The sequence below is a fragment of the Halichoeres trimaculatus genome, unplaced genomic scaffold (genome assembly GCF_033239565.1).
Source record: "Halichoeres trimaculatus isolate MK-OKI-2021-1 unplaced genomic scaffold, fHalTri1.1 fHalTri1_scaffold_17, whole genome shotgun sequence".
NCBI classification, from domain to species: domain Eukaryota; kingdom Metazoa; phylum Chordata; class Actinopteri; order Labriformes; family Labridae; genus Halichoeres; species Halichoeres trimaculatus.
Window position 1 is genome coordinate 22,428,074 of NW_027437195.1, and position 27,625 is coordinate 22,455,698.

Below are 27,625 nucleotides of genomic sequence, written 5' to 3' on the forward strand. Positions count from 1 at the left end.
GCAGAAGCAGCAGAACATGAAGAGAATCTCAGATCTCAGGGAACAAACTGTTTTTTCTTATTCCTAAAACTCTATTGTTCATCGTCACTGAGATCTTAGCTCGAGAACAGGAAGTGAATTTATGCTTGTTTGGAAACCACTCATATTTGACATGATTTAAATATGAGTCAAAAGTTAGAGACTGCAGCTTCTCCATCTGTAAAAGACCGGTTAAAGTTTTTAAAACATTCACAGACTGCTTAGATTAGTTTAATACTCACAGAAACTCACTTTATTCAGACTTACACTTAGATCATTCATCCACAAACATGAAAAAAAGAACCACTAAGGTTTAAAACACTTATACACAAATCTGTAAAGAAAAAAAATCCATAGCTGGAATATAAACCAGGCTGTTCCTGTTTCAGACTGCATCTCCCATGATGCTTTGAGACGGATCCTGGTTGGGTGTGTGCATCTGTCTAGCTGAGCAGCAGGAACATGATCCAGCGCCTCTGCACAACGAGCACATCTTCAGCTTGCCTGTTACCAGGTAAAACTAAACATTACAAGCTGCATGTCAGTGTCTGTGTTCATCCAGAACCTGCAGGACCAGTCCAGCTCGACTTGGCCTGCTGTGGTCAGGGTTTCAGACCTGTTCAGTCCACATCAGGATAGATCAGCGAGGTTGACCCAGCAGACCGGCTTTAGCAGCCAGAGCTTCGTTCTGCTGGATGTGATACTCCTGGAAGCGCATCGAGATCCGCTGAGTCATCTTCAAGTACTTCTGAAGGCACGACTCGGAACAGCTCGACTAAAAAAACACACACACATAAATTATTAGCCATTGATTATTTATGATCAGTTATTAAGAATAAACGATTGATGATAATGTCGAAAGTGTGAAACACTCATCGGGTAATATTTTGAGTCAAGGAGCCAGAGATCTACAAGACAGAGGGGATTGACTACAGTTCCCAAGATGCATTTCACCCATAAATTGGACATTGAGGATAGACGCTGTGTCTTCTTCAGCAGTTTAAATCAGGAGCCATGTGTAAGCTGCAGTGTTTATGTTTCTTACAATTTTTAACCAATCAGCAGTGACTAATGTTAGCACCTGTGCAGTTAAAAATGTAGTCTGAGAGTTTCGTGCAGAGGGAGGCTGAGTCGGCATGGGGTCAGTCAGACAGCCAAGAGAAGTTGTGACATCACATGACATCAGGTCATTTAGCGAAACCTTTTCTCAGCATCATCACTCATTCCCTCTGCCGATCACAGCACAGGGGACATCAAACAGTCAGAGAGAAGAGGAACAGCCGGTATGACTACTCTGCAGGTGTTCAGTCTGTGGAGTGGGAAACCTTGTGTGTGTATATGTGTTTTTTAAGGGTCAGAGAGTCTGTGGTTAATCACCTCCTCTGCTTTCACCTCTCGGACAGTGAAATCTTTGACACAGTCCATGAAGCAGTTCTCCGTCACCTTGTTATACGTCCCCAGAAACTCCTTAAACTGAAACACAGCAACGACGTCAAACTTGGAACCTCTCAGCAAACAATAAATAATTTCAATTATTTATTTCATGTTTAAACCAAAACTGATGATAAAGGTTTACTACAACATTGAGAGAGAGAGCAGGTACCTGTTTGATCTGGTCAGACTCGGACACCTGGAGCGCCATTTTTCACTTCTGCAAGGAAGATACAGCACTAAAATTAAGTTTATTAAAACCTGGCACCCTAACCTCAAACCTTTTACATTTAAAACAACAATTCAGTTGTCACGTCCACTCTCTTCCACATGTCTATTAAAAGCTCATGTGAGCAACTTTCATTTCGCATCGTTTTTAGCGCCCCCTCATTGACAAAAGGCTCTATCTAACGTCATACACAAATCTGATCCCATTTCTACATTGCATTCAGCACTACTTCCAAGCATTAAAAGCTTCATCATGGTGTGTGTAGCTCTCCAAACAGAGTCAGCTGCTTGTTAGCGGCCTCGTTACCTCTCTAAGTCACTGGCGGGCATCAGGATCACCTTAAAGCTGTTTTAAGCGGTTCCTGAGCAGTAGCGTTTCAAAAGAGCCACTAAATGTATATCATATATGATGAAATGCAGTGAGAGGTCACAAACAGTGAAAGGTGTGAGCTAACGGCTAACGCTAGATAGGCTCATTTTCGTCTATTGAAATCATCCTTTGCGGGTTTTTAATTATGATTTTAAGTCTTCGGGTCATAATATCAAAGAATCTGAAATTTGTTCTTTAGATCACGACATATTAAAGGTTTAATCTCACCTGAGTGAATGCCTGATGTGCGGATCTCCTGCGGACTGAAGGACATGTGAGATCAGAGGGCCGGAAGTAAACTCTGTGACGCAGATTCAAAGATTTTTAAGTTTCAAATCAAATTTACTTTAAAATACAAAAGTCAAACAGTACGATGTGATTACTAATAAAAATACTAACCACGAATAATTTATTAATATGATAAATTAATATCTGACTGACAGATTGATGAAATGTTTGACGAAAGTTCAGCGCTGAAACCAAGGGTCGCTATAGAGAGAGATTCCGGAGTGCTACAAGTGCGTTGCAACAAAATGTTCCGACTCTCACTGATAGCATTTTCTGCCTTTAGAATCAGAATCAGAAATTTTACTAAGTTGTACACATACCGGGAATTTGCCTTGGACTTGTGTAGTGAACAGATAATAACACATTTCGTTTGGTCCTCATGGACTGAAGCCTAGCCAGAGGAGAGTGTCTCAAAGTATTAGTTTCCTCCACCTTTTGGACTCTGATATGTGTCAATTAAACACTTTTTGAGAGGTAGAATTGTTATTTTTCTAAATCCATATAAGGTAGGATCATAGCACATTTTTTTCTTCCTTCATCAAAATATTAACGTTACCGTTAAAATTCCCGAAATCTGGGTTTAAACAGACTGTATGGTTGAAACGCTGCAGAACTTCTTTTAAACAGTAGATGGCGCATCTGCTCCTTCACACAGTGGCTGAATGTTCTTTGCTTCGATATTATATAATTTTTTTTTTATTCGTGTTATTACTTTTTGATTTATTTTGTTTAACTAATTTCTCTTGGATTGTATGTCGTTTGACTGTTTTAGTTTGTGATTTCTAAATTCAAATTGTGTGACATCTGTCTTTTATTTCTGCAGCGGAACGTAACCCGGAAGTACCGTGTTTTGTTGTCAGCAACAGTTGCTGTCTGATGAGTTGTTGGAGTCAGGATTTTAGTTTCTTTTCTTTTTCTTCGTGGGTTTTTTCTTTTATGGTTTATATTTTAAACATGTAAATCCTGCTGTGGTCTAGAGCTGTCACCGTTTTCTGATTTTAAACCTTCTTCTGTCTGAGGCAGACTGATGAGAGAGCGGGAAGTTCAAAACAGTTAGCTGCCAGCTAACGTCAGCTGGGATATGCAAGATATGTTGTCTCAGCTGGACACACTCCAGGGTCTCTCCGGGGACGTTAGTCCGGACCAGTCCGCCTGCAGCTTGGACACCGGAGACGTTTTAATCCGCTCTACCCGGGTCCTCCTCTCTGACCGGGGACAAGGACCAGAACCCAGTTCAGTCCAGATCACCGTCCAGAAGCTGGGAGAGCATCCAATTCAGCCTCATTTGGCCGAACAGCAGAGTTTCAGGAGAGATGAGCGGCACAAGCTTGGCAGGAGACCGGACAGAGCGGCTACTCTGCGGGGAGGAGCGCAGCCTCAGCCCGGTGAGAGCTCCACAGGTGTTATGGATCATCCTGGGACCGAGCTATATGGTGACCAACCACAGTCAACATTTTCTTTGTATAGTTTTTTTAAATTGAGCTTTACAAGTTTCTGAAAACATAAAGTACATCAATAAGACGAGAAAAAACAACTAAAGCCCAAACAATAACAGCAGGGTCAGCGTGTTACGCTTCTTTCTGTAACTGGAGGGGGGGGTACGAGCATTGGTTTCTAATTCCTTTTGGAAATACTCACTCCGCATTGTTGTACACAAGGAACAATGATATAGATTAAAACATTAGTTTGAGTCAGTGTTTTCTTTTTTTTTTATCTGTGATGTTACTCTGATGATTTGTGTGTGTGTGTGTGTGTGTGTGTGTGTGTGTGTGTGTGTGTGTGTGTGTGTGTGTGTAGGCAAACAGACCCTACAGAAACCTGGACCTACCAAGGAGATCAGGGAGCCCAGAAGAAAAGTTAGTCCTTCAACCTTTGACTTTATGAGTGAAGAAGCTTTATCCATCACATTTTTCTATTGCAACAGGTTGAACTTCTGGTGTTTTTCAGTCATCGACAATTTGTCTGATCTTAACATTGTTTCCACCTAAAAACAGAATCCAGCTGCTTCCTAATCAATGATAGAAACCAAAGTGCATCCCAATGAGTTAATCAACTGAATACCAGGATGAATTTGACTATATGAGCGATCAGGTGATGAGGTTGTTTGTCTGCGCAGGAGCCTGCAGTAGACTCAGCTCCACACAGAAAGCACTCTGTGACTCAGGACGTCCTGACATCACGGTTTGATGCTGGAGGTCGAGGTGCTGTGCTTGCTGCTCTGAAACAACGGTGAGAACACCTGTGAGATTCAAGCTTAAGAAGCTCTGACAGAGTCATTCACTAGATACTCTGTCTCTTACAATGAAAATACTGTTAAGTGCCCCTGATTTATTTTATGATGTCATATTCAAAAACAAAAGGCTCTGACCTTATAGACAATATTTTCCTTGTGTTTGTGACTGATTTGGATTATAAAAATGACTCTTTTACACTCTAAATCTCTTCCATTGTCATTTTCACTTTCTGCTGCTCAGCTCTCACAGTGCCCCTCACAGGAAAGAGATCAAAGTGCAGCTGTTGGGTCCTGGGTCTTTTCAGACCAACTCCCAGATTGCTCCACGTCCAAGAATCAGCTCCCAGGATCCCCCATGTCCAAGGACCATCTCTCAAGATGCACTGGGTGTGGCTGGGGTTCCGATGGAGACGGGGCTATCCTCCAGTTATTACCCAGGCGATGCCACAGTCACAGCAGCAGCAGCTGCTGCCGCTGCAGCTGTGTCTGCTGCTGCTCCTCTCATCAAGGTAGAGCTGACCTCCGACAAACTCATCTAGTGCAGCTTTATATGATTGGGTTCAACTGACATCTGTGTGTGTGTGTTTAATGTGCAGGCTCAGTCAGATCTGGAGACTCGTGTTTGTCAGCTGGCTAATGGAGTGGAGAAGCTACTGCAGGCTGAGAGGTAAACAAGAAGATCAGATGGTATTTTTAAATAAAGTTTCAGTAACAGAGTCAAAGATAATCTATTGACATGAAGCAGCTTCAGATCTGGTCATCACTGACACAGGGGTTTGATGAAATACTGTGACTTTATCATGACTTCACTGTGACTTTACTTTTTCTGTATTCAGGGACGGCGTGGACAGCGGGCGGAGCCTCAGCCAGCAAACATTACACCATCTGGAGAAGCTGCATGGTCAACAGCTACAGCTGCAGGTAACCACTAACCTTTTCACCTGCTGATTTCATCGCTGTCTCTCTGACTGCTCATTGGCTTTCCTCTTCTCCAATCAGAGCCAGCTGGAATCCACTCTCAAGATGGTGGTAGGACATGCTCCTGTGACCTCTGACCTTACATCACGAGGTCAGGCAGCCTGTCTGCAGGTCAAGGACCTGGAGCCTGCAGGTACAAAAACATAAGGAATTAATCTGTTGAATTCAAAAGTTACCCCTTGAGTCCTTTCCACCTCTCCTTAACCCCTGATGGAAACAGGGTCGGATGTTTAGGGTTCTTCCTAAGCTAGGATTCATCCTCAGTTCCGATCCCTGCTGAGCTTCCTTGCTGTTGGAACAGACTCTTATACCCTGCTAACAAACAGTAATCACTCTGGTACACTGGGAGCTGTAGTTCAGACTGGTGGCAGTGAGGTGTTGTGACCAGCAGGTGGCAGCAGTGTTCCTGTGCCACGCATCCATTCACACTGTTCCCAAAAACACTCCACCTCAAATACACACTGATGCAGCAGAACTCATCAGCTTTCTGTGTGTGTGTGTGTGTGTGTGTGTGTGTGTGTGTGTGTGTGTGTGTGTGTGTGTGTGTGTGTGTGTGTGTGTGTGTGTGTGTGTTATTTGTATTGAGCTGGTGTTGCGATGGTAACCATAATGTTAGCAGCAGGTTATTTTTAGCCTGTTGGCTGCTTTGATCTGTTTTGGAAGGGTGGGGCCAAAGTAAAGTGTCATTTGAACATTAAAGATAATTTATTAACAAACTCATCAGCTCCTGACCCAGGTGACCTTTGACCTCTCTTGTGACCCTATGTGTATATCCAGTTTTTTTGGTTCCAACTGTCTCCTCTTTGTTTCCTCTCTGTCAGAAATCGTTATCAGCAGTCAGCAGAGCTCCTCAGCAACCAGAGCTGCCACTGCCGTGGAGACAGAAGCGGTTGCCATGACAACATCCTACTGTGACCAATGGACTGAACATACCAGGTGAGGGGAGGGTGGTCTGTGAGTTTAAGAGTTACCGTTCAGTTTAATAGAACATCAAACAGAAATCATGCAGACAGAAAATTCAGCATTTCAAACCCACTGAGTGTGATGTCACTGTGATGTCAGCTCTAATGTCAGACAGTAAACAGTCTTTTTCACATTGCAGCTTCACTGCAGCCTCTCTGTCTCTGTATCTGTGAGGGAGGATTGAATCCATCCCTCCATCATGCCAATGTTTGTTTCACTCTGCAGACAAGGTGTGACAGGGCCATAAATATCACTTCCTGTAAGAGTTTAATACAAACAGGATCTTCTGTTGGGGCACAGGAGGGTAATGGCTTTTGTTCTCTGGGAAAAATCAACCATCAGCTGAGCTATCAGCTGAGTTCATGCTTTGATATTTGATGTTACTTGTTTCACAAACAGATCATAACCCATGGCTCCAAACTAACCTTAATCTGACGAACTCCAAATTTACAACTCCTCACTAACAGCTCCAAACCTAAAATCTGAAACTAACGACTCCAATCAGACGGCCTCCAAACTAAGGAATCCTTTCTATCAACTCTAAACTGAAGACTTCAGTTAAACGACTCCAATGTAACAGCTATTAAACTAACAGCTCCATAATAATTACACCAAACCAGGGGTAGGCAACCTTTTCCATGACTTGTACCACTTTAAAATACACTCAGGCCCAAAAGGCTAATACCTCCTTCTTTCATAAAATCATTAGTAAATGATCTGTTTTTATGGTATTTTTTCAGTATTTAAATATATTAACAGCAGAGTTGGTCCCTCATTTATCTTCCAACCCTGTATCTTTCCACATGGCCAAGCGCGGAACAGTGCCACGCTAAATAGAGGAGCATCTTAGAGAGCAGAAGTTTGCTGCTGTGACACGAACCACCAACAATTCTTGCTATATCTGTTTGATTCCTGACATAATTGTAACTTTATTTGGCGGTCCATCCAATAAGATGCCCTTTCTGTGTTACAAATCAGCAAATGGTTTTTCATGCTTTGCTATGCAGTGAGAAATGGTCCAACTTCCCTCTGTTGCCTGGTTTTTAACAGTTCAGGATATTTTGAATGTGTTGCTTTGTTTAGCGTATTTCGCTAACACTGATTTTACTGACTCCAATTTACCCCTCTCATCTTTGAATTTTTTTTTTTATAATTTGTCTCAAAAAGACGCTGCATGTTTGATGTCCTACATACCACACTTTCACAGCAAAGGGTACTGTCCTCCTGACCTCCTTTGGCAACAAATCCTAACTCCCTTGTCCAATTATGTTGGAAAGAACAACTGGAATTTAGCTTAGTTGCCACGATAACTCTGCTAAATGGATGTGATTGCAAACTAGCAAAAGTAAAGTCCCAAGAGATTTTCAGTGACACACTTGCAAGGCACGTTCTCGCACTTGTAACGTCATGGTCTGAATTTATAACCTAACATTATTTGTTAAATTTTTACGTAAGAACATTTATATAATATAATACAGTAGTTTTGTTGATATTTATTTTACTTATTTATTTTGATTTCTGCCTTATTGTAATTGTCCTCTGTCCAACATAAATTACCTCCTGTGCCAGCTGTGGCACCAGTTGCCTACCCCTGCTCTAAACTAACAACTCTAAACCAACAGCTCTTAACTGAAGACTTGGAACTAACGACTCCAAACCAACGACTCAAAACTGTTTGCGCCAGACAAATGACTCCAAACAAATGACTCAAAATTACCTATCCAACCTTTTCAAGTTAGAACTTAAACCTAACCTCAAACAGACCCGTTCTGCAGGAGATCACAAAGCACGCTCGCATAGCTTCCTGTACACTGCACACTCAAATTCCTGCTGACTGATAGAAATATAAAATCAGGACAACATCAGAGTCTCACTCAGCTCGTTTTTATTTTATACAAACCTACTTACAGCAGCTGTGTGTGTGTGTGTGTGTGTGGCTACATTTGCATAATCATTCAGATGGGGAGAGAAAGACTGGGGCGACAGAGGCTGCAGATTTTCATGTTTCCAGCTCCCTCCCCCTTCTCCCTCCTCCTCCTCCTCCACCTTGGGCGAGGAGGAGGAGGTTTCTATGGCAACACAGACAGTATCCATCACTGGCACGCCAGAGCTAATGTGTGTGTGTGAGTTTATGTGGGCTGTGTATGTGTGTGTGTGACATGGAACCTTCCCTGCAGGTTTAATGTCAGTGAATAACTTTGAGTGTCAGGTTTTTCTTTTTCCCAGAATGCATTAGTGTGGTGCAGCTTTAGTGTTAAACCTCATTCTGATTAAACAGATTATTAACCCTTTACTACTCTGTGCTGTATGTCCAGGTGACATCGCTCAGGTGTGCTGTGGTGTGCAGAGTTAATGTGTCAGATGTGCTAAAGAGCTGCAGAAGAAGAAGAGGGTTGTAGATATGAGAGGAGGAGTGAGGCTGATGTGTGCTAGAATAAAGCAGATGATTAACAGCTGCAGATTCATTGTCATGTTAATGGCTGCTGGTTTAACTCTTTAGATTCTATGTCACCATATAAGATGAAACTATCAATCACCACTCTACTATTGTAGAAATATGGGCAACATCTGGAGTCCAGCCTATCACGTGTGTAGACTTTTTGTTTGTCTTTGTGTTATGACAGAATAAGACACTTGAAGACGTCATGTTGAGCTCTGTCAAACCCTGCTGAGGATATTTTATATAAGATATTAAACTGTGAGACTTGAAGTCATAATATTATGAGCAGAATATTCAGTTACACCCTGGATGTTAGGGTGGAGTAGGGAAGCACAGAACGTGTTTTTCACCTGACGACAGAAACACAAAGACTCATGAGCCAGGCGATCAAGCCCCTGCAAGGGGGGGGCGACAGGGAGCTCAAACCTGCCTAGCAACACCCTCAAACACACACATACACACGCTCAAACAAAGATTTGTGTGTGTGTTTCTGCAGCACACACTCTCACCTGCAGTCATACACACATTATTATAAATATTTGATTTCTTTTCTGGTCTAATTAAAGGAGGATGGTGAAAAAGTAAAGGTCAAACAAGAAATCCTGTGACCTTCAGACAGGATTAGGTGAGATGATAATAGGGTGATGATGATGATGGTAATGTTGATGGTGAACATGATTATGGTGTTATGATGAAGATGAGGATTGACATTTTTTATGGTAAAGATGATGATGATATGATGAGGATGATGATGATGATGATAAGAAAAGACAATGTGTTTATATTACGGATGATAAAGATGATAATTACAATAATGATGATTGATGTGATGATGATCTTCCTAAAGTGATGCTGATGGTGATGGTGGACATTATGAAAGTGAAGCTAGATTTGATGTGATGAAGATGGTGATGGTGAAGATGAGACAGAAATTCTTGGTTTCCATTACTTTTGGTCTTTGACTGTTTCTAGTGTTTCTAAAGTGCTTCTTTATTACAGGATGAGCCCAAATGCAGAAACAATATATAGCCGTTTAACCTGGAGACATACTGTACCTGAGTAAACCTGAAAACCTTGTTGTTGTTGTTATGATCAGTAACAATGAGCCTTTAATACATTGATGATTTCACTGGTTAATGTGTGGGGACATGATAACAGCTGCGTTACTGTGGAGGAGAAGCAGATTGACAGGAGAACAAGCCAGCTGAAAGCAGGTGATGTCTCACTGTTCATACCTGCAGCAGCAGCAGAGTCTGATCTGAGGTCAGACTGCAGCCTGTAGTCGGAGGGGATGTTACACACAGCTGATTCCAGGTCAGCTCTGTCTGTGCATCTGTGAGGAGGGGGCAGGTGGAGGGAGGGGGCAACAAGTGGCAGCAGACTCAGAGGATGGGGGTGACGTCACTTACTCTACCAGGTGGCATTCCTAGAGAATGGGGCCGAGAGAGGAGGGCTCAATCCGAATTCCTCTGCTTCTCTCCGAGTGATGCATGCAGGGAGAAAAACGCAGACCACCCCCCACACTCCCCCCTCTCCCCCTCCCCTCCTGCTCCCTCTCTGCAGCAGCGGAGCTCCAGCAGCAGCAGCAGGAGAAGAACAATAAGCGGAGAGGAGCAGAGAGGAGCACAGGAGTCAGTCAGTCCGTCTCTCCAGGTTCTCTCCGTGGTTCGCTCCGGAGCAGGCAGCGGGGAGCCGGGCAGAGGGATCATGTCCTCCCCGCAGGTCTCCTCGTCCCGCAGACAGTCATGTTACCTGTGCGACCTGCCCCGCATGCCCTGGGCCATGATCTGGGACTTCACCGAGCCGGTCTGCCGGGGATGTGTGAACTACGAGGGCGCGGACCGTATTGAGTTCGTCATCGAGACGGCACGACACCTGAAGCGGGCTCATGGCTTCCAGGAGGGCAGACCTCCAGCTGGAGGACCCCCTCCTCCTCCACAGCAGACCGCTGGGATGAAGAACCAGCCGGTGTGTCTGAAGGACCCAGGGGGTCAGCTAAACCACCACCAGGACGGATCTGGGAAGTCCCAGCAGCCGGGCATGGATCGGTACTCTTTGTCTGCGGATAGCCGAACTCGGTTCGACTACAGTGGGCACAGCAGCAGGATGACAAACGGGCTCGGAGGACCAAACGGTTACAAACCAGAGGAAGGACCACCTGAACTGAACCGACAGAGTCCAAACTCTAGGAGCAGGAGTCACGCGGGGCTGGTACCAGCACCAGGACAGATGACCGTCCCGCCGAACCTTCTGCCTCAGACGCTGCTGAACGGACCGGCTCCTCACGGTCTGCCGGGCAGAGCCGGTCCACAGACGGTGTCTGAGCCCGGCGCGAAGCGGCCCGCCTCCGCATCCAGCACGGACCAGGACCGGGAGCTGAAGGAGAAGCAGCGGAACGTGGAGGCTCTGACTGAGCTCGGAGAGAGCCTCCGGAACCGGCAGGAGGATTGGTCCAGCAGGCCGAAGCCAGTCCGGGACACGCTGGTCACCCTGTCGGGTTGTACTCCGTTCGATGTCCGGTTCAAGAAGGACCACTCGCTGGTCGGTCGCGTGTTTGCCTTTGACGCCGTGTCCAAACCGGGTCTGGAGCACGAGCTCAAGATCTTCATCGAGTACCCAAGCGGGTCCGGGACTGTATTCTCCAGTGCGTCCGGGGTGGCCAAGCAGATGTACCAGGACTGCATGAAGGACTTTGGCAGAGGTCTGTCCTCCGGGTTTAAGTATCTGGAGTACGAGAAGAAACACGGCTCCGGGGACTGGAGGCTGCTGGGGGATCTGTTACCGGAGTGTCTGCGGTTCTTTAGGGAGGGGTTGGAGGGGGACATGCTGCCCCAGCCACACATCGACGGCAGCTTCCCACTGCTGCCCACCTCCCTGGTGCTCCCGGGTCGGGCTCTGGCCTCGGGCAGCGGGGGCAGCGGCTCCAGAGCCGGGGTGAGGAAGAGGAAGGCGTCCCCGGAACCGGACTGTGAGGAGCAGAGACAGCAGTGGATCAGCAGTCAGAGCGAGGCGCTGAAACTCTCCATGTCCGCGGGCTCTTTCACCGGACCTCCTCCCCCGCTTGGCCCTGGACACTCCGGCATCCCCTCGGGTCGGGCTACTCCCCCGGAGTCCTCCGCCCCTTTACAGAGTGGACAGTCCCCCATGGCCGCACTCATGTCTGTGGCTGACACGCTCGTGAACGCGCACTCCCCCAACAAGGACAGGGACTCCGTGCACTCCAGCACCTCGTCCTCCAGACACACCAACAGCAGCCCGGTGTCCCCCGCCTCAGTGTCCGGACAGAGGCGTCTCTCTTCCCGTAACGGGGACCTGGGACTGTCCGGGACATCTCAGTCCACTGGGGGCATGGAGCAGTCGCACACGCAGAACGTGCCGGACTCTCCCATGGCAAATAGCGGGCCTCTGTGCTGCACCATCTGCCATGAGCGGCTGGAGGACACACACTTCGTTCAGTGTCCGTCCGTCCCGGGTCATAAGTTCTGCTTCCCCTGCTCCAGAGAGAGCATCAAGGCGCAGGGCGCCTCCGGAGAGGTGTACTGTCCCTCCGGAGACAAGTGCCCGCTGGTCGGTTCTAACGTGCCCTGGGCCTTCATGCAGGGGGAGATCGCCACTATCCTGGCGGGGGACGTGAAGGTGAAAAAGGAGAGAGACCCCTGAGGAGGAAGAGAGTGTTTCTCTCTGATTCCAAAAGTAAAAAAAAGAATAAAGGTGAATAAGCGGGAGGAGCCTCAGACTGGAGTCTGTCAGTGGAGATGATGGATCCGGCTGCTGATGAGAGTGTGTCAGGGTAGGGATGGAGGATGAGGTGAGGAACAGAAACAGGTCAGATGACCCCTGAACTAGGTTTAGATCAGGTATCAGAGAGCTGGACTGTGATTGACAGCAGAAATCTGTATGTGGTCAGTTCCTTTATTTCTGCTGAGTCATGAATGAGTCGGCTGTTTTTCTTATTATGAGCTGATCCTAAAGCAGTTTATAGATGATTATTTTGACTTTCAGAAAAGGGATCCTGCTGTCTGATGATATGAGGCTTTTCTGAGATTAAGATTTAAATTTCAATCTGACTCATTAAAGTTTTTTCTTAAAATAAAAACAATACAGACAGTAGCAGGATGTGTTCTTAGAGACAGGTAAATAACATGAAACATGAGCAGCAGGACAGACACACTAACCATCATCATCTGAAGCTTGTTCAAAACCCTGCTCATGATTCAGCTGTCAGTCTGCTGAAACAATGAGCACAGAAAAGTTGAGTCATGATTCTTGAAAATTGTAATAACCCTCAAACAGTATTCAATAATTCATGTGACTATTACTGTTTATACCAGCTTGCAGACAAAGATTGTAGATAGTGGTGTGCACAAACTTTGAATGGCAGGGGCGAAAAGAAAAAAAAAGGCTAATGCAGCGTTGTGTTTTGCCAACCAGGAGGGCACTTTGGTGCATGATTATGCCACCCAGATGGCATTTTAGTGTATTTTGGCTTCCAAGAGACCACCTTAACGTGCTTTTATTTTTTCAGCAATTGGGTCGCGAAGGGGGTGGAGTTCCCCCTACCTACCCTGTGCACACCACTGGTTGTAGATCATCCAAAAGCTGTTTACATTGTACTGTTAGATAACAAAAAAGCTTCCATGATAACATAAAAACATAAGTACAAATAAGTGCCAATTCCAGGTAAAATGGCTGTGTATTTGTGAGATTAAGAATAAGTGAGCAACACAGATAACTTCTGTAGAGCCAAAGAGTCCTGGGAGGAACTAAAAGAATTTTCCCCCTGTCCCTCTACAAAGGGAGAGACTAGTTTCCCTCACCTCTCCTCACCTCACCTGACACTGACCCCTTCACAGCGCCTATAAACTACACCAAGTCCTGAGTCTTTATGTTACCTGCTGGCTTTGTAGGCCATAAAGTGACGTCCCTGTTTATATCAGTTACAACTAGTTTCAGGAGCTGGAATCACAGACACCAGCTCGTAGCAGGGACAGTGAAGCTCTGACGGAGAAATGCTGAGTCAGCTGGGAAAATTTCTCTGTGTAATGACCCTTCAGTAACAGATTAAACACATTTCAGCTGCATAGATCCCTCAAACTAATGTTTAATTAAGATGTGATTAAATAAAGTGAATGTTTGATTAGAGGGAAGTTAGAGAAGAGGGATGATTTAATAAAGATCGTGCTGAATTTATCTGCAGACAGATTTTTCTTTACCACATGAGTCTGATATTTACAGGCTGGTTTATAAAGTCCTTACCAGAATGTTTCATTACATTTATTACATATTATGAGATGTTCAACATTCATGTGTCTTAGATCAGTCACACTATGAGCTCACTGTAGGTCAGGGGAAGATATAAGCCTGTAGTCCTCAGACCTGTTGGCCTGTTTCTGAGTGCAGTCAGCTTTCAGAGCTCACCTGTGATCGCTCCACTGACAGACAGATCAGCAGAGGTCAGCTCTCGGGCTGCAGACATGACATGCTCGCTCCCGGCAGGAGGATTTTTTCCGAGTGGTTTAAATATTCTTCATGTGGATGTTTCCGAGTGTTTGTGTCGTGGTGGAGGTGACGGAGGTGTGAACAGTGATGGTGTGATGTCGTGTTTAAAACAGACAGCTCTCAGACTTCATCATCACACCATCATGTGTCTGTAAAAAACACCTCTGATTTTATACACTTTTTATCTCTTTCTTTCACTCCTGGGAATATTTTTAACCTCATTGATTGAATATTTCAGGAATGTAATGAGTTTTTTGTGATTTTCTAATTTCGCAGTTTCTTTTTTATTTTCTTACCGCAATAAATCTGTTTTTTCAGCCTTCCAGAGTTTGATTCAGTGAACAGGTGAACGTGCACCTGTTTTTATTTGTTTGTATTTCTGTTTCTATTATGAACTGATGAAACATCCGATCTTGTAACGTGCCTTGGAGCTGAATCAGTTGTAATAAATCTCATTGGTATAAACCTTTCAGTGACGTGTGATGTTTCTTTTCTGTGTTTTGATGTATTAAGATATAAACACAGTTACTGCTGGATTATTTCACAGCGACAGTCTGATTTGACCCTCACTGAGCCTCATGGTTCACAGTGTGGGGGATGATCTGACTGTGAGCGCGCTGAGACAGGCGTGAGGTGAAGATCAGAGTTAGACAAAAAACATACCCGGTGAACAAAGCACTCACTAATCCCTGCAGAAGTGAAGATTGCATCCATTAAAACAGCTTTGACAGCAACTCGATCAAGTGTTTAATGAAATGTATTAATGTGTGTATCACTCTGTGTGTGTGCGTTAGTGCAGGTGTTCACTGTCGTACCTTCAACTATCAGCTGCTCCCCTGTAGGAGCTGAACGCTCTCTGTAGTTTTTGGTCTCCTGCTGCATTGCAGATTTTTCTCTTTGAGCAACAGCACACACACACACACACACACACACACACACACACACACACACACACACACACACACACACACACACACACACACACACACACACACACACACACACACACACACCTTGACTCTGACACTCAGATTGTGTATTTCAGTTATCGTGTACTTCCCTGTATGAGGCTGTGTGCATGTGTCTGTTGGGGGACGGTGATGGGTAAGGTGCCCTTGGCTCAGCAAGGCAGCTCACTGTGTGCATGCTAATGTACACACACACACACACACACACACACAGATACTCAGTGTGCAGGGACTCCAGGGTGGTTTCTGAGGACTCCTCAGATACACACACCACTGAGCGTTTTTGTGAGTGTGTATGCGTACGTAGCTGGGAGTGGCAGAGACAGAGGGATAAAGCAAGGTTGGATGTGTGTGAAGCTTTCCTGTCTCTGTACTTTGGTTGATTTGACGATAATAATCTGATTAATGAGAGCAAATAAATGATTGGTTAAATGATTTAACGATCACTGTGATTGGTTGTTGTCTTGAGTCTTTGTTGGAAGAAATCAGGTGGATCAGAATCGTACCTGGTTGCATGTTAAGAGATGATTCTGATTGGTTTATATTTACCGCTTCATTGATCAGCAGTAGTGGATTTTCACAGGACAGACGCCTCTGTGTCTTCAGAGTCTGTCTTTGTGTACCATCTCTATCTGTGTCTGTTCCCATCTTGCTCCATGACGATGCAGCGGTTTCCATGGTGAGCCTCCTGGCTGAGGAAACAAAGAGGATAAAACACATCGTCATGTTAGTGTCAGTACAGTTTATTCAAACAGACAGATGTCTGAAAAGCTCCTGACCGCCAGGTGATGAGGTCCTAGATCAGGTGTTTGTGTATGAAGTAGCATGTGTGTGTGCGTGTGTGTGCTCTCAGTTCATCGACTCACAGCACAGACTCCATTTATAGACGATGATGTCAGCAATATATTTCTCTCAGCATCCCCTCCTCCTCCTCCTGCTCTGTGTCTTTCTCTCTGACTGAAAAATGAGCATTCAGAGGGCGTTACCTTCCTCCCCTTCCCTCTCTCCTCCCTCTCTTCCCCCTCCCCCCAGCCTCTGCAGCGTTGAGACATGTTCTCTTTGTCTCCATTTGATTGGTCGAGCCTCAGACACACCAACCTGATCCTTGTGTTTATTTATAACCCAGAATTAATTAATCGCACGAGGAGCACAGATTTGATGCTTCTCACTGAGACCAACTCTCAGGTCGCCGATGACATCATCAACACAGTCCTTGCTGTTGATTGATCAGCTGACCCATCAGTGAGAGGTCATGACCTCACTCAAGCTGATTAATCTCAAATCATCTGAGAAGGAGAGCATGATAGGAAGCCAGGCGGACAAAAGGACAGACACTCTGAATTAAAATGTATCTCCACAAACATCCTCACACACATACACACACACACACTCCACAAAGCTTATGAATTATTAGAGGAGAGGAAAGTGTAGTAGGAGCCTCCTCTCTCCTCTCTGTGAATGAAGCTTCCTTTCCTCCATCAGCATCTCTTCCCTGTTGCCATGGAGAACCACTGAGCCGTTGCTTAGCAACAGCAGCAGCAGCAGCAGCAGAGTCAGTCTGCAGCATCTGTGTGAACAACAGAGCAGGAGGTTATTGTGGCGGACATTTTGTCCCCCCACCCTTCACCTACAGTCTGTGTCCTCGGACTGACTCCGGACATCTGACACTCTGCCGCCCTGTCAGCTGATGAATCACGCTGGTGCAGCTGAAAACATGCAGAGGACTAATGTCGCACCTTTAAAGATAATGTACTCAAGTGAACAGTGTAGATTTTTGTGTTTCTACATTTCAATGTTCGATGCTGACAGGTAACATCTTTAGTTTTATAGAACACCTTCATGGTGTCAATAAAGTCATGTTTCTACCACAAACACCTGAACCTGTTAGTCCCATGAACCAATGGCTGAGAAGCTTTAAATTATGAGTGTTTTCTTTGAGAACTTCTGATACTAGATGCTACCTCTTCTCTTTTCTTTCTGTGTCTTTAGACACAATCCGCCTTGTACGGGTGAACCCAGTGTTTCCACCACAGCCAGGCCAGCTACAAAAAGTCACCTGCAGTCAACGACCAGTCACAGTAAGGCAGCAGCAAAAAGAGCCAATGAGATGCTGAGGGAGATGGGACGTTTGAGGACTGAGATGAAGATGCTGACGGTGAGTTTGCGTTCCCTTTGGAACATTTACCTGAGGTGTTACTGTGACAGGAAGGCTCCAAAGTCAGTATTTCTTCTGTCCAACAGCAAGAGGACCCTCTGAAGACCACCAGACCTCGAGCACACAACCACCAGACCCAACAAAAGCAGTCACAACCAAACCACATACAGTCCCATTCAAAACCAGCCCACTCTCAAAAAGACCCCTACCAATCCCATCAATCATGCTCCCAAAAGTCCCAGTCCAAACTAGTCCACTCTCAAAGGGACCCCAACCAACCCCCTCAGTCAAGCTCCCAACAGAACCAGTCCAAACCAGTCCACTCTCACGAAGACCCTGACCAACCCCCTCAATCAAGCTCCCAACAGAACCAGTCCCACTCAACTACAAATCCAGGTACTGAGCTCAAACAGAACCAGTCTCCAGCCCACATAACTCCTTCCCAGTCTAATTCAAGTATTTCCCAACAGAACCAGACTCATCAAACCCAGTTCAAACAAGTCCACTCCCAATCCCTCCAACCTAACTCACCCTTATCCCACCCTCTGACCCAGCTATCTTCATCTCAGCAAACTGAGCCTCAACAATCCCAGTTTCAGTCCCAACAGGCTCACTCACAGTCGTGTCAAAGTCTCTACCATCAAAACCAGCCCTATCTGCCCATACCGGTCCAGAGGAGGCCAGTGGTTCCATCTACATTGGAGGATGCAGGTCGTGTCCTCCGTCAGGTCCGAAGACAGAAGAAGGTTCTGGAGGATAACTTGGAGGCTCTGCTGAGAGCCAAAACTGGAGAGGTGCTGCACTGCCAGCTGGAGGCACTGGCTTCTAACAGGTAGCTAATGCTAACTTCTCACCTGCTGTTGCTAGCCCACTGAGGGCTAACATGAATAGATACTTCAGAAGACTGGCTGTGACTTAAGGTGTGTCCTCTGCAGAGACTGGACTGAGGAGGTCCGGATAAAGAAGACTGTGGACGCCTGGATCAGCACTCTGTCCAAAGACATCCAGGTGAGCAGCTCATACAGGACCTGAAACACCTGGAATTCAAGGATTGTCCTGGATGTGCACAGAGCAGGATAAAAAATGATTGAGAGTGCTTTTCACCTCCTTGATTCCCCTTCTTTATCTACTCTCCCTTCTCCTCCTCAGGCTGAGATGTCCTCGGAGGAAGTCGCCCCCTGCAGGGTCGCAAATACTGTGTCCAAACATGCAAACAGCAGAGCTGCTGCGGTGACATCACAGAGAGCTGCTGGTAGCTCCATCCACACCAGCAGGGGGAAGCCAAAGAGCACGGTTGGAGGAACAGGAAGTAAAAATGCAACAGGAAAAGGAAGCAGGGGGCCGGTGAGAAAGAAATCCTCTTTTCTCAGTCAGTTTAGTATGACAGTATGATGATGTCACTGACTGCATCTGTGTGCAGGTGCGGGGGGCGGAGCCTGTCAGAGCCTCAGGTAGACAGACAGACAGGAATCAGGTGGAGGATGGAGAGTCATACCTGACACGGCTGTATGGCAGAGCACCATATGAAGGTGTCAGACGAACCCTGAAGAAGAGTCCGTACTTGCGCTTCAGCTCACCTGTATCCCCTCTCAGTAGGAAGCCCCGCCCCCGCCTGGTGGAGAGTGTCAGAGGTGCGAGCAGGTGTTGGTTTGTAGCTTTAAAAGCAAGGTGAGAGTTTTCAGATGTGAAGGTGTCTGGTTTGTTTCTCCAGGTGTGAAGGTGAAGTCCTGTAAGACTCAGACCTCTTTAGCTCCTCCCCTCATTCTGTTACCTGGACAACCTCAGCATCATCACATTACCATCTCCTCCCGTATGAACTCCCATGACCCTGCTGACCTTACAGTGACCCCTGCAGACAGCTGCTCTGCTCCTGTGGCAATCCTTCTGAGTCAGTAAACATGTGAACAATGTATCTACTCTCACACAGATGTATTAAGTTTGTTAAATATATGAAAACAACATCCTCCTCCAGGTCGTCCCAGGATGGACTCTTCTTCAAAGTGCGCCACTGGTCACCAGCAGGAAGTGACATCACAGCCCACTGCCCCTGGGGTAGCTGCTCTGAGATCACCTGAGTTACAGTCACAGGTGAGTCAAGTGGAGTGGATGTTGAAACCATGGGGTGTCCTCACAGGGATGGTTTGAAAACAGACACTGGTCCTCATGGAAGGCCAAATAAAAATACACTCACACACATACATTTCAATGAATCCCTGTTTTTTTTAAGCAACGAGGAGAAAAATGATAAGTAGGAGAGTGAGATTCAGACAACAGATGATTTTATCCTGATGGTACAGAATCATACACACCTCTTTTGCAGAAGGATAAGATCTGGTTGCTTAGCAACAGCAGCTGCACTACCAGTCAATCAGACACAGTCACATGTTTCTTGTTTGTTGTAGCTGTGTGTTTGGGTTTGCAGTCTTATAGATTTATTTTTTCCTCAGATTTTCTTTAATCGGAGGCATGACATGTTTCCACCCTCGTTTGATTGCTTGTCTGAATGTGCAGTCTTGTATTTGTCCTTTGTCTCGCCTTGTTGTTGTTGCTCCTTTACGTCCTGTAGTGTGATCACTCTCTACAGACTGACTTAACTCCTTCATCAGATGACTAAAGTAAACATTCTGCTAACATGAACAGAATATAAACCTTGTGTTCAACCTGTATAATCACTTTTTGTCTTTATTCTGAATACATAATCACACCTGTGTGTTAATTTTGTTTACTTTGCCTCCTAATTACACTCAGTGATCACCTAATCAAAGCTTAAGAGCTACCAGGAGGTCAAAGGTCCCTGACAGATGTTTCTGTGTTGACAGGAAATGGAGCAGCAAGATACAGGTGAAACTCCTCCTCCCTCTATAGCCATCTTGGAGAGGAAGAGTGAGGAAGAGGGAGAGCAGGAGGAGGAGGAGAACGTCTTTCCTGGAACTGACTTCCTGTCTGTGGCTGATGTCATGCAGGTAACCTTCACCTCCACCTCCAACTTTTCCATCACCTCATCTCTCTTTAATCTGCTCCTCCTTCTCCATACCTCCTCCTCTTTTCTTATTTTCTTCTGTTGTCTCCAGCCCCTCCTTCATGTGTCCCATTTTTTCTCTCTCATTCTCCTCTTCCATGTCTCTCCTTTTATTTTCTCTTTCTCCTTTATTTTTCTTCCTCTTCTCTTCTGTAGTCTTCTTTTGTACCCCCCCCCCCCCCCCCCCCATTCTTCCTCTTTTTAGTATGTCTATGAAAATGGACTGCAGTCTCACAGCTCCCCCTGGTGGACACAGACAGAAAATACCCATCACCCAGATTATAATGCTGATCTGAAACCTGTGTTTCCATGACCCCCCATCACTCTGTGATCTCTTGTCCTCAGCAGGATGAGGGGAGTGTGAGGGGTGAGGAGGAGGTGGAGCTAGATGGAGGTCCATCTCCCCCTCCAGTCCTGTATCAAGGACCGGTCTTCCCGCCTCAGGCCCTCCCGGCCATCCCCTCACAGGATCAAGCCCCAATCCAGGGACTCAACCTGCAGAGAGACCCACTGGAAAACCGGCTGGTGGAATGGTGAGAATCAGTCTGACCCAGTTGGACCCCATCTGAATCAAACTAAACTGGTCTTAACCAGTCTTAACCAATCTGGATCAGTCTACATAGGTTTTAACCTGTATGAATCAATCTGAATCAATCTGAACCAATCTGAATCGGTCTGATCCAGTCTAGATTGATCTGCATCAGCCTAAACCAGTTCTTGGTGGCTCTGTCAGTATGCTGTAGAACTACTCAGTTATGTTCATACTGTGACGTGGTTTGTTTTGGTCAGGGTGGAGCAGCAGCTGATGTCCAGGATGATCTCTGAGATGTACCGCCCCCTTCCCTCTGACCCCGTCCTGAATGAGCTCTCTGACCAATCAGAGCAGGAGGATCGGAGTGTTACCTCAGACATAGGTAATGGTCATGACTTATTTTAAAACAGAGCTGATTTGGATGCTTTAGCCTGCCGTCACACTGAGATGTCACACTGAGATGTAGTTTCAGGCGTTATCCAGCAGGTGGCAGCTTTTCACTCAAATGCACTCAGAATTTAATCAGAATCTTAATGAGCTACATGATATGATATTAAACATCACAAATCATGAAGATGATATTTTATAAACAAAGAGATATGTAGAAATGTGCGTGTGTGTGTATTTGTGTGTTCAGTGGAGGCAGCAGGGGGAGCAGGTCTGCAGCTGTTCGTAGATTTAGGCACATCGGTGGACTCTGATCTTATCCGTCAGCTGGTGAAAGAAGTTTTGACTGAGGAGATCAACCTGATGCTGGGACACAGAGACACACAGGGGCCAGAAACAGAACCCCCAGGACCAGGGCCAGAAGTTCATCATGAGGTACGTCTGTGTGTGTGTGTTTGTTTTGTGTGGGAGTGTGTGCGAATCACCTGGTCACTGCTGCTGGTTGTCTTCCAGGACAAGCTGGTTCCACTGGTTCCAACTCCATCACCCACGCCTCCACCCAGTCCGACAATGCCCAGCAGAGAGACCCCACTCCTGACCACACCTCCTCCATCCGAACCTACAAGCCTGCAGAAGGAGTCTCCTCAGCCAATCGAAGTGCCAGGTTAGCCACATCTGTTCTCGAGCTGTGTTAACAGTAGCAATGGATTATAACCTTCAGAGAGTTAAAGTTTATGTGTTTATTTTTCTGACAGAACTTGTAGCCACACCCAGCCCAAGCCCAGAGCCCACTCACCCTCCAGAAAGTCCTCAGGTTGTCCATCAAGCCACGTCCCCTCCTTCCTGGGGGAATACTGAGCTGCCATTGAACGAGGAGAGACCAGAGGACACACAGCCGTCGTGAGTACATACACACTGTACAGGAAACTGTACAGCTAGAACTCTTCTTCTTCTTCTGTGGTAAATGTGGCCTGTCTCTCTGTCTCCCACTGCAGGCTTGTGTCTGTAGCAGAGGAGGAGCCTTTCATCCAGCCTGCTCCTTCACCCTCTCTTCACCTGCCTCCTCCACCCGGTCCTGACCCTAGACCAGTATCCCCTTCCAGCTCCTCAGATGGGTCCAGCACCAGTAACACCAGTGACACCACCAGCAGTGCAGAGACGGCAGAGACTGAAGCAGCTCTCAAACACATCTCAGAGGGAGAGCTGCTCATTAGTGTCAACCAGCTGGCTGCCATGACAGGTGACTGGATCTTCATCATTATCACCATCATCACAAATAAGAAACTAAGAAACTCTCACAGAGGACGAGAGTTCTACACTTACTTCCTTGTCTCTCTCCTTGACTCAGATGTGGATGCAGCGTGTAGTTTCTCCAGCTCTCTGCAGGAGCTGCAGGACATGGTGAGAACATGTTCTTTCACATTTATGAGAAATGAAAACTAAAACTGATCTGAGTGTTGGGTCACTTCTCTGTCCCTCCTCAAGGACATTGATCCTCCCAGTGAAGAGGTCAGAGGTCATGAGATCCTGCGAACCTTGCTGGCTAAGATGGAGCAATACACACAGAGAGGAGAGAGACCACAGCCAGAGGTACACGCACACATACACTCACACACAGACTCACTCACTCTCCAGTGCCTGACTTTTTGATCTTTTGTCTTCAGGGCTCTTGGGGAAGAGAGGAGGAGGAGGAAGAAGTGAGTGTGGGAGAGGTCAGAGATGATTGGACTACGAAACATTGTAGGACTACAAATCCACAGAGCCTTGGCATGAGCTCTGCAGCCCAGCAGGGTCACTCATCTAGACAGCTCAACCAGAGTGCAGGTAAGGCGGCCTTTGGATATACACCCAGAGTGTGTATCAGCATCATTCTGACATCACTCTGACATAACGCTCTTTCTTCCAGACGTGTCAGAAGTCAGTATCAAAGCAACAGATCAGGGGTTAGTTGCCACGGGCAACCAGATGGTTGAGTCAGTGAGTACTCTGACCTCTGACCTTCATGCTGGCCAGTCCCTATCTCTTGCTCACCTGGAGAACACACACGATGCAGAACAGGTGAGACACACAAATCAATCAATCAATCAAACAAAAAACAATTAATCTTTATTTAAATAATTCCAAATCGTAAAAAACACTATCTCATGACATTTTTCAAAAACATTAACAGGTCTAGAGCCCTTAATGTGAATAAAACTCTATTAGCAGAAACCTAACATCAAGACAAGACAAGATAAGGAGTCTTATCTAATATCAACCCACCATCACTGCAGCACTTTGCAGCATTTAGCAAGTTACAATGGCAAGGAAAAACTTCCTTTAACGGGCAGAAACCTCGGACAAAACCAGAGGGTGATGTACGGTCAGTAACTATAAGGGAACATTAAGATTAGAAGTTAGAGTGACAGAGTGTGTGTCACTTTCCCCTGACAGTTCAAACCTGTATCAGCAGAACTTAGAGCTGGTTCAGACCTGATCCAGCTGTAAGTATACACTTAATGAATAAGAAAAGTTTAAAGTCTAGTCCTGAAAATAGAGGCTGTGTCCCCCTGAACCTCAACCTGTACGTGATTCCAAAGAAGAAGAGCCTGATAACTAAAGGCTCGACCTCCCAAACTACTTTTAGAAACCCTAGGTAGGATGAGCAGGTTTTTCTAGACAGAAAACACAGAGGGAGGCTCAACACAGCTCTCTAGAGCTTCGTAAATCAGAAGAAGAATTTTAAACTCTTTTTTAGATTTTATAGGTAGCCAGTGTAGAGGGACTGACACTGGAGAGATGTGCTCTCTCTCCTCCTGGTCCTGGTCAGTACAAGAACTGCAGCGTTCTGAACGAGCGGAAGAGTCCTAATACACTTATTAAGACAGCCAGATAAAAGAGTGTTGCAGTAGTCCAGGCTGGCAGAAACGAAAGCACAGACTAGTTTCTCGGCATCCTCTTTGAGATGCTAAAGTCCAAGAACAATGACTTCAGTCTTCTCTAAATTCAGTAGTTAGAAGTTTCTGAGCAGCTGGTTTACATGTGTACAGAACTAACCTCCTGTAATAACTCTGTGTGTGTGTGTGTGTGTGTGTGTGTGTGTGTGTTTAGGTGCCTCCTGTCATGGTCACACAGCTGGACAGACTCTCAGGTAAGGAGCTCAGTTTGTCAGCAGTGTGTGTGCGTGTCAGCCTTTAGCTGACCAGCAGAGGGCGATGTCATTCCATTCCTGTTAGTGTTAACCCAGGAACTTTGTACACACACTCACACACACACAGGGACATCCACTGTATAATACAGCCCCTTACATGGTAATGTTTACACACTGACTGAACTGTTCCAAAATTTGTGTGTGTGTCTGTGTCTGTGTGTCTGTGTGTGTATCTGTGCGTGTCTGTGTATGTGTGTCTGTGTGTGAGAAAACTGTCTGCTGACTCTTGTCCTCATGAGGGAGACAGACGGATAGACAAAGAGAGGACTGTCAAAGCTTCAGAGTCTGGCTCAGTCCTGCTGAACCTTGGTCTGCAGCTGAGTACATGAGCAGGGAGGTCTGTCCACCCTCACCTGAGGCCTGTCGCTCTCCCCTTCACTCTCTCTGAGCCGTTAGTGAGAGGTTTAAATGTAAACAGGAAGTAGCAGCATCAGCAGAATCCTAAAACAACACGGTCATACAGAGAGCTCACTCAGACTGATGTGTGCTGGGGTTTACTTTATGCACATGCAAACACACACACACACACACACAGTCTCACAGGTCATTGATGTCACCATCAGAATTCTAAGTGGTTGAAATTTAATTTCTTTACCAGTTCAGGTATATTTTTACTGTGACATTAAATGTTGTGTGTATGTGTGTTAAGCTTAAGGCCTTTTTTCTATCTCTTTAATCAGAACTAGTGCTGTAACCATGACGACCTGGTAACGGTTGGATGTTGTCAGTGTGTTTCCATGGAGATCAGTTATCTGAGCTTAATTTAAAACAGATAAAGTCAGCCCTGACTAAAATAATATGCTTTTACAAACAAAGGAGTAAACCCAGAGACGTTCTCTTCTGTGTATTGATGATTTCATTCTTACTTAACCCTTACATGCTGTTTCTGGTCAAATTTGACGTGTTATCCAAAAATGGAATTTAGATCTTCCAGCGTTGGTTGAAGAAAATGGTTGTTTCAAGGTATCTTGAAACTATACATGCCATTTCTGTCACCACTGGCTCATAAAAAATACACACAGAGTTCAAGAAGGGCTGTCTGTTGCTCAATACATATTCTACCAGATTTATCTGTGCTTTTATTCTAAAAAAAAAAAAAAAAACTCTCCATGGCTGGATGAAAAGAAGCATCTGAAAGACTTGTCTGTGATTTTTTTCTGAAAAATCTCTGAGACTGAAACAAAAAAAAACTGCTTAACACTTATCAGTACTTTCATTCTGAAAACCTTTGAGAGAGGACCAAAAAAGGTCATTAAAGAGACTAATCTGGGTTTTTATTCTGAAACAAAACAAAAAAACAAACATACTCTGTCACTCGACCCACACAAGAAGGTAAGCAATTGACCTGAGCTTTTATTCTGAAAATATCTCCAACACTAAAGTAAAACAAGAAACTTAAAGACATACCTATGCTTTTAGTCTGAAAAATCTCTGGGACCAGACCAAAAACAAGCAGCTAAAAGGAGCTAAAAGGGGTCAGCTCGATCAGAGGGAACTGCAGCTGTTTAAGCAAACAGAGCCAATATGGCGGCCTGCTGGAGTTTAATAAACACACAGAAAGGTCTTAGAGGAGAGACCACACACACACACACACACACACACACACACACACACACACACACACACACACACACACAAACACACACACACTGAGCTGCTGTTCACTCTGCGGAGACTCACACTGGTCTCAGTGTTTTAAAGAGAAACTCCTGCTGATCACACTGACTCCATTCACACGCACTGTGTCTGTGCATGCGTGTGCGTGTTTAAGATCATAAAATCCGTCTTCCATCATTCTGACACAGGAGCATTTAAGTTTGTAGTCAGTGGTTGTACTCTGTCTATGTGGTTGTCTCTGAGGGCAGATCTCTAACTGCGACACACCTCCACAAGCATGTCTACACCATCATCATCATTATTATCATAAGTCTGTCTCATTAAGTCTGATCTCTGTGTCACCAGGTGAGCAGCAGGGGGGAGGAGCCAGGAGGATGGACGCTAACCTGCTGTCCCTCTCCTGTCAGGGGGAGGAGCAGCTGGAGGAGGTGATGGAGGAGTGTGTGAGCGCAGGAGGAGACACAGACTCCTCAGTCAGCGATGCCTTCTAAAGAGAGGAGAAACTAAGCACTATTCAAACTCACACTTATGACTGAATGAGCTTTTTTCAGTCTTTGACTTCCAAAGTCTATTTTTCTGAATTCCTGTGACCTTTCACCTCAGGATTGCCCAGGTTGCCTTGCTTGAACACGTTTTTATTATGTATGGATTTTTTATATACACATTTTGATAAAGTGAGTGTGTGCGTTTTATTCATGTTGGTTCATCCAGCATAATTGATGCTGATTTTAATTGGCTGTCTGCTGCAGCTCTATCTGTTGTCAGATAATCAAATCAAAGGTTTATTTTCACAAGAGGATCAGACAGAAACAGTCAAAGGGAAAAGAGGAGTTATTAAAATGTGTATCATTAAAGTCATGTGATCACTGGAAGTGATGTCATGTGGAATTTAAACCGTGTGTTGCTGTTTGCCTCTATTATCAGCCTCTCTGTAGACACAGAGCTCACTGTCCTCTATCATCACACAACCTATCAGTGTGTGTGTGTGTGAGAGAGTGAAAGAGAGTCTGATCTGTGGGAACATGTTAACACATACACACACAGACTGGAGTAGAGAGCTGAAATCAGCACACACATTGTCAGTGGAGCAGAAACACACACATAGTGTTTAGATAAGCAGGAAGTGGGATTAAAGAGAGACTTACTCTGAACACACACACATACTGTTTCACATTGAACACACACACACACACACACGTACAGACATACACAGTCTGTCTCTGTTTTAAAAGGTTGTTTTGGTGATACGTTTCCAATATTCTCAGGCAAAGGATTAAAAACTGATCTCAGGCCTGAGGACTTTCTTGCC

The 27,625-nt window shown here is 45.5% G+C and overlaps 3 protein-coding genes and 1 non-coding gene across 8 annotated transcripts; 2 read left to right on the forward strand and 2 right to left on the reverse strand.

The window, feature by feature from the left end:
* Positions 1–248: 248 nt before the first annotated feature.
* Positions 249–2,563, reverse strand: timm9 (translocase of inner mitochondrial membrane 9 homolog). Of its 2 annotated transcripts, none has more exons than XM_074691358.1 (5): positions 2,276–2,555; positions 1,622–1,669; positions 1,396–1,491; positions 635–793; positions 249–494 (listed from the first exon to the last, which is right to left on the reverse strand). In XM_074691358.1, exons 2-4 carry the CDS (start codon positions 1,658–1,660, stop codon positions 659–661), a joined length of 270 nt encoding a protein of 89 aa, XP_074547459.1. In that variant the 5' UTR covers positions 1,661–1,669; positions 2,276–2,555; the 3' UTR covers positions 249–494; positions 635–658. The 2 variants fall into 2 exon arrangements, with proteins under 2 accessions (XP_074547459.1, XP_074547458.1); XM_074691357.1 differs by having other exon boundaries at positions 254–793; positions 2,276–2,348; positions 2,447–2,563.
* LOC141807118 (small nucleolar RNA SNORD53/SNORD92) lies at positions 1,161–1,241 on the reverse strand. Its single transcript, XR_012599818.1, has one exon. It is a non-coding gene; the product is annotated as a small nucleolar RNA SNORD53/SNORD92 (small nucleolar RNA).
* Positions 2,564–2,639: 76 nt separating the features above from the next.
* On the forward strand, positions 2,640–27,625 carry kiaa0586 (KIAA0586 ortholog). Of its 4 annotated transcripts, XM_074691352.1 has the most exons (29): positions 2,640–2,841; positions 3,359–3,768; positions 4,133–4,191; positions 4,452–4,564; positions 4,810–5,077; positions 5,165–5,235; positions 5,405–5,489; positions 5,568–5,679; positions 6,368–6,482; positions 17,406–17,571; positions 17,658–18,403; positions 18,507–18,579; positions 18,721–18,915; positions 18,992–19,202; positions 19,283–19,459; positions 19,544–19,659; positions 20,391–20,534; positions 20,936–21,123; positions 21,380–21,504; positions 21,760–21,944; positions 22,023–22,173; positions 22,265–22,409; positions 22,505–22,749; positions 22,858–22,910; positions 22,995–23,099; positions 23,174–23,333; positions 23,416–23,567; positions 24,600–24,639; positions 26,662–27,624. In XM_074691352.1, exons 2-29 carry the CDS (start codon positions 3,417–3,419, stop codon positions 26,805–26,807), a joined length of 4,698 nt encoding a protein of 1,565 aa, XP_074547453.1. In that variant the 5' UTR covers positions 2,640–2,841; positions 3,359–3,416; the 3' UTR covers positions 26,808–27,624. The 4 variants fall into 4 exon arrangements, with proteins under 4 accessions (XP_074547453.1, XP_074547454.1, XP_074547452.1 ...); XM_074691353.1 differs by lacking the exon at positions 2,640–2,841 and having other exon boundaries at positions 3,171–3,768; positions 20,939–21,123; positions 26,662–27,625; XM_074691351.1 differs by lacking the exon at positions 2,640–2,841 and having other exon boundaries at positions 3,172–3,768.
* On the forward strand, positions 10,298–14,891 carry irf2bpl (interferon regulatory factor 2 binding protein-like). Its single transcript, XM_074691355.1, has one exon. It carries the CDS (start codon positions 10,339–10,341, stop codon positions 12,607–12,609), a length of 2,271 nt encoding a protein of 756 aa, XP_074547456.1. The 5' UTR covers positions 10,298–10,338; the 3' UTR covers positions 12,610–14,891.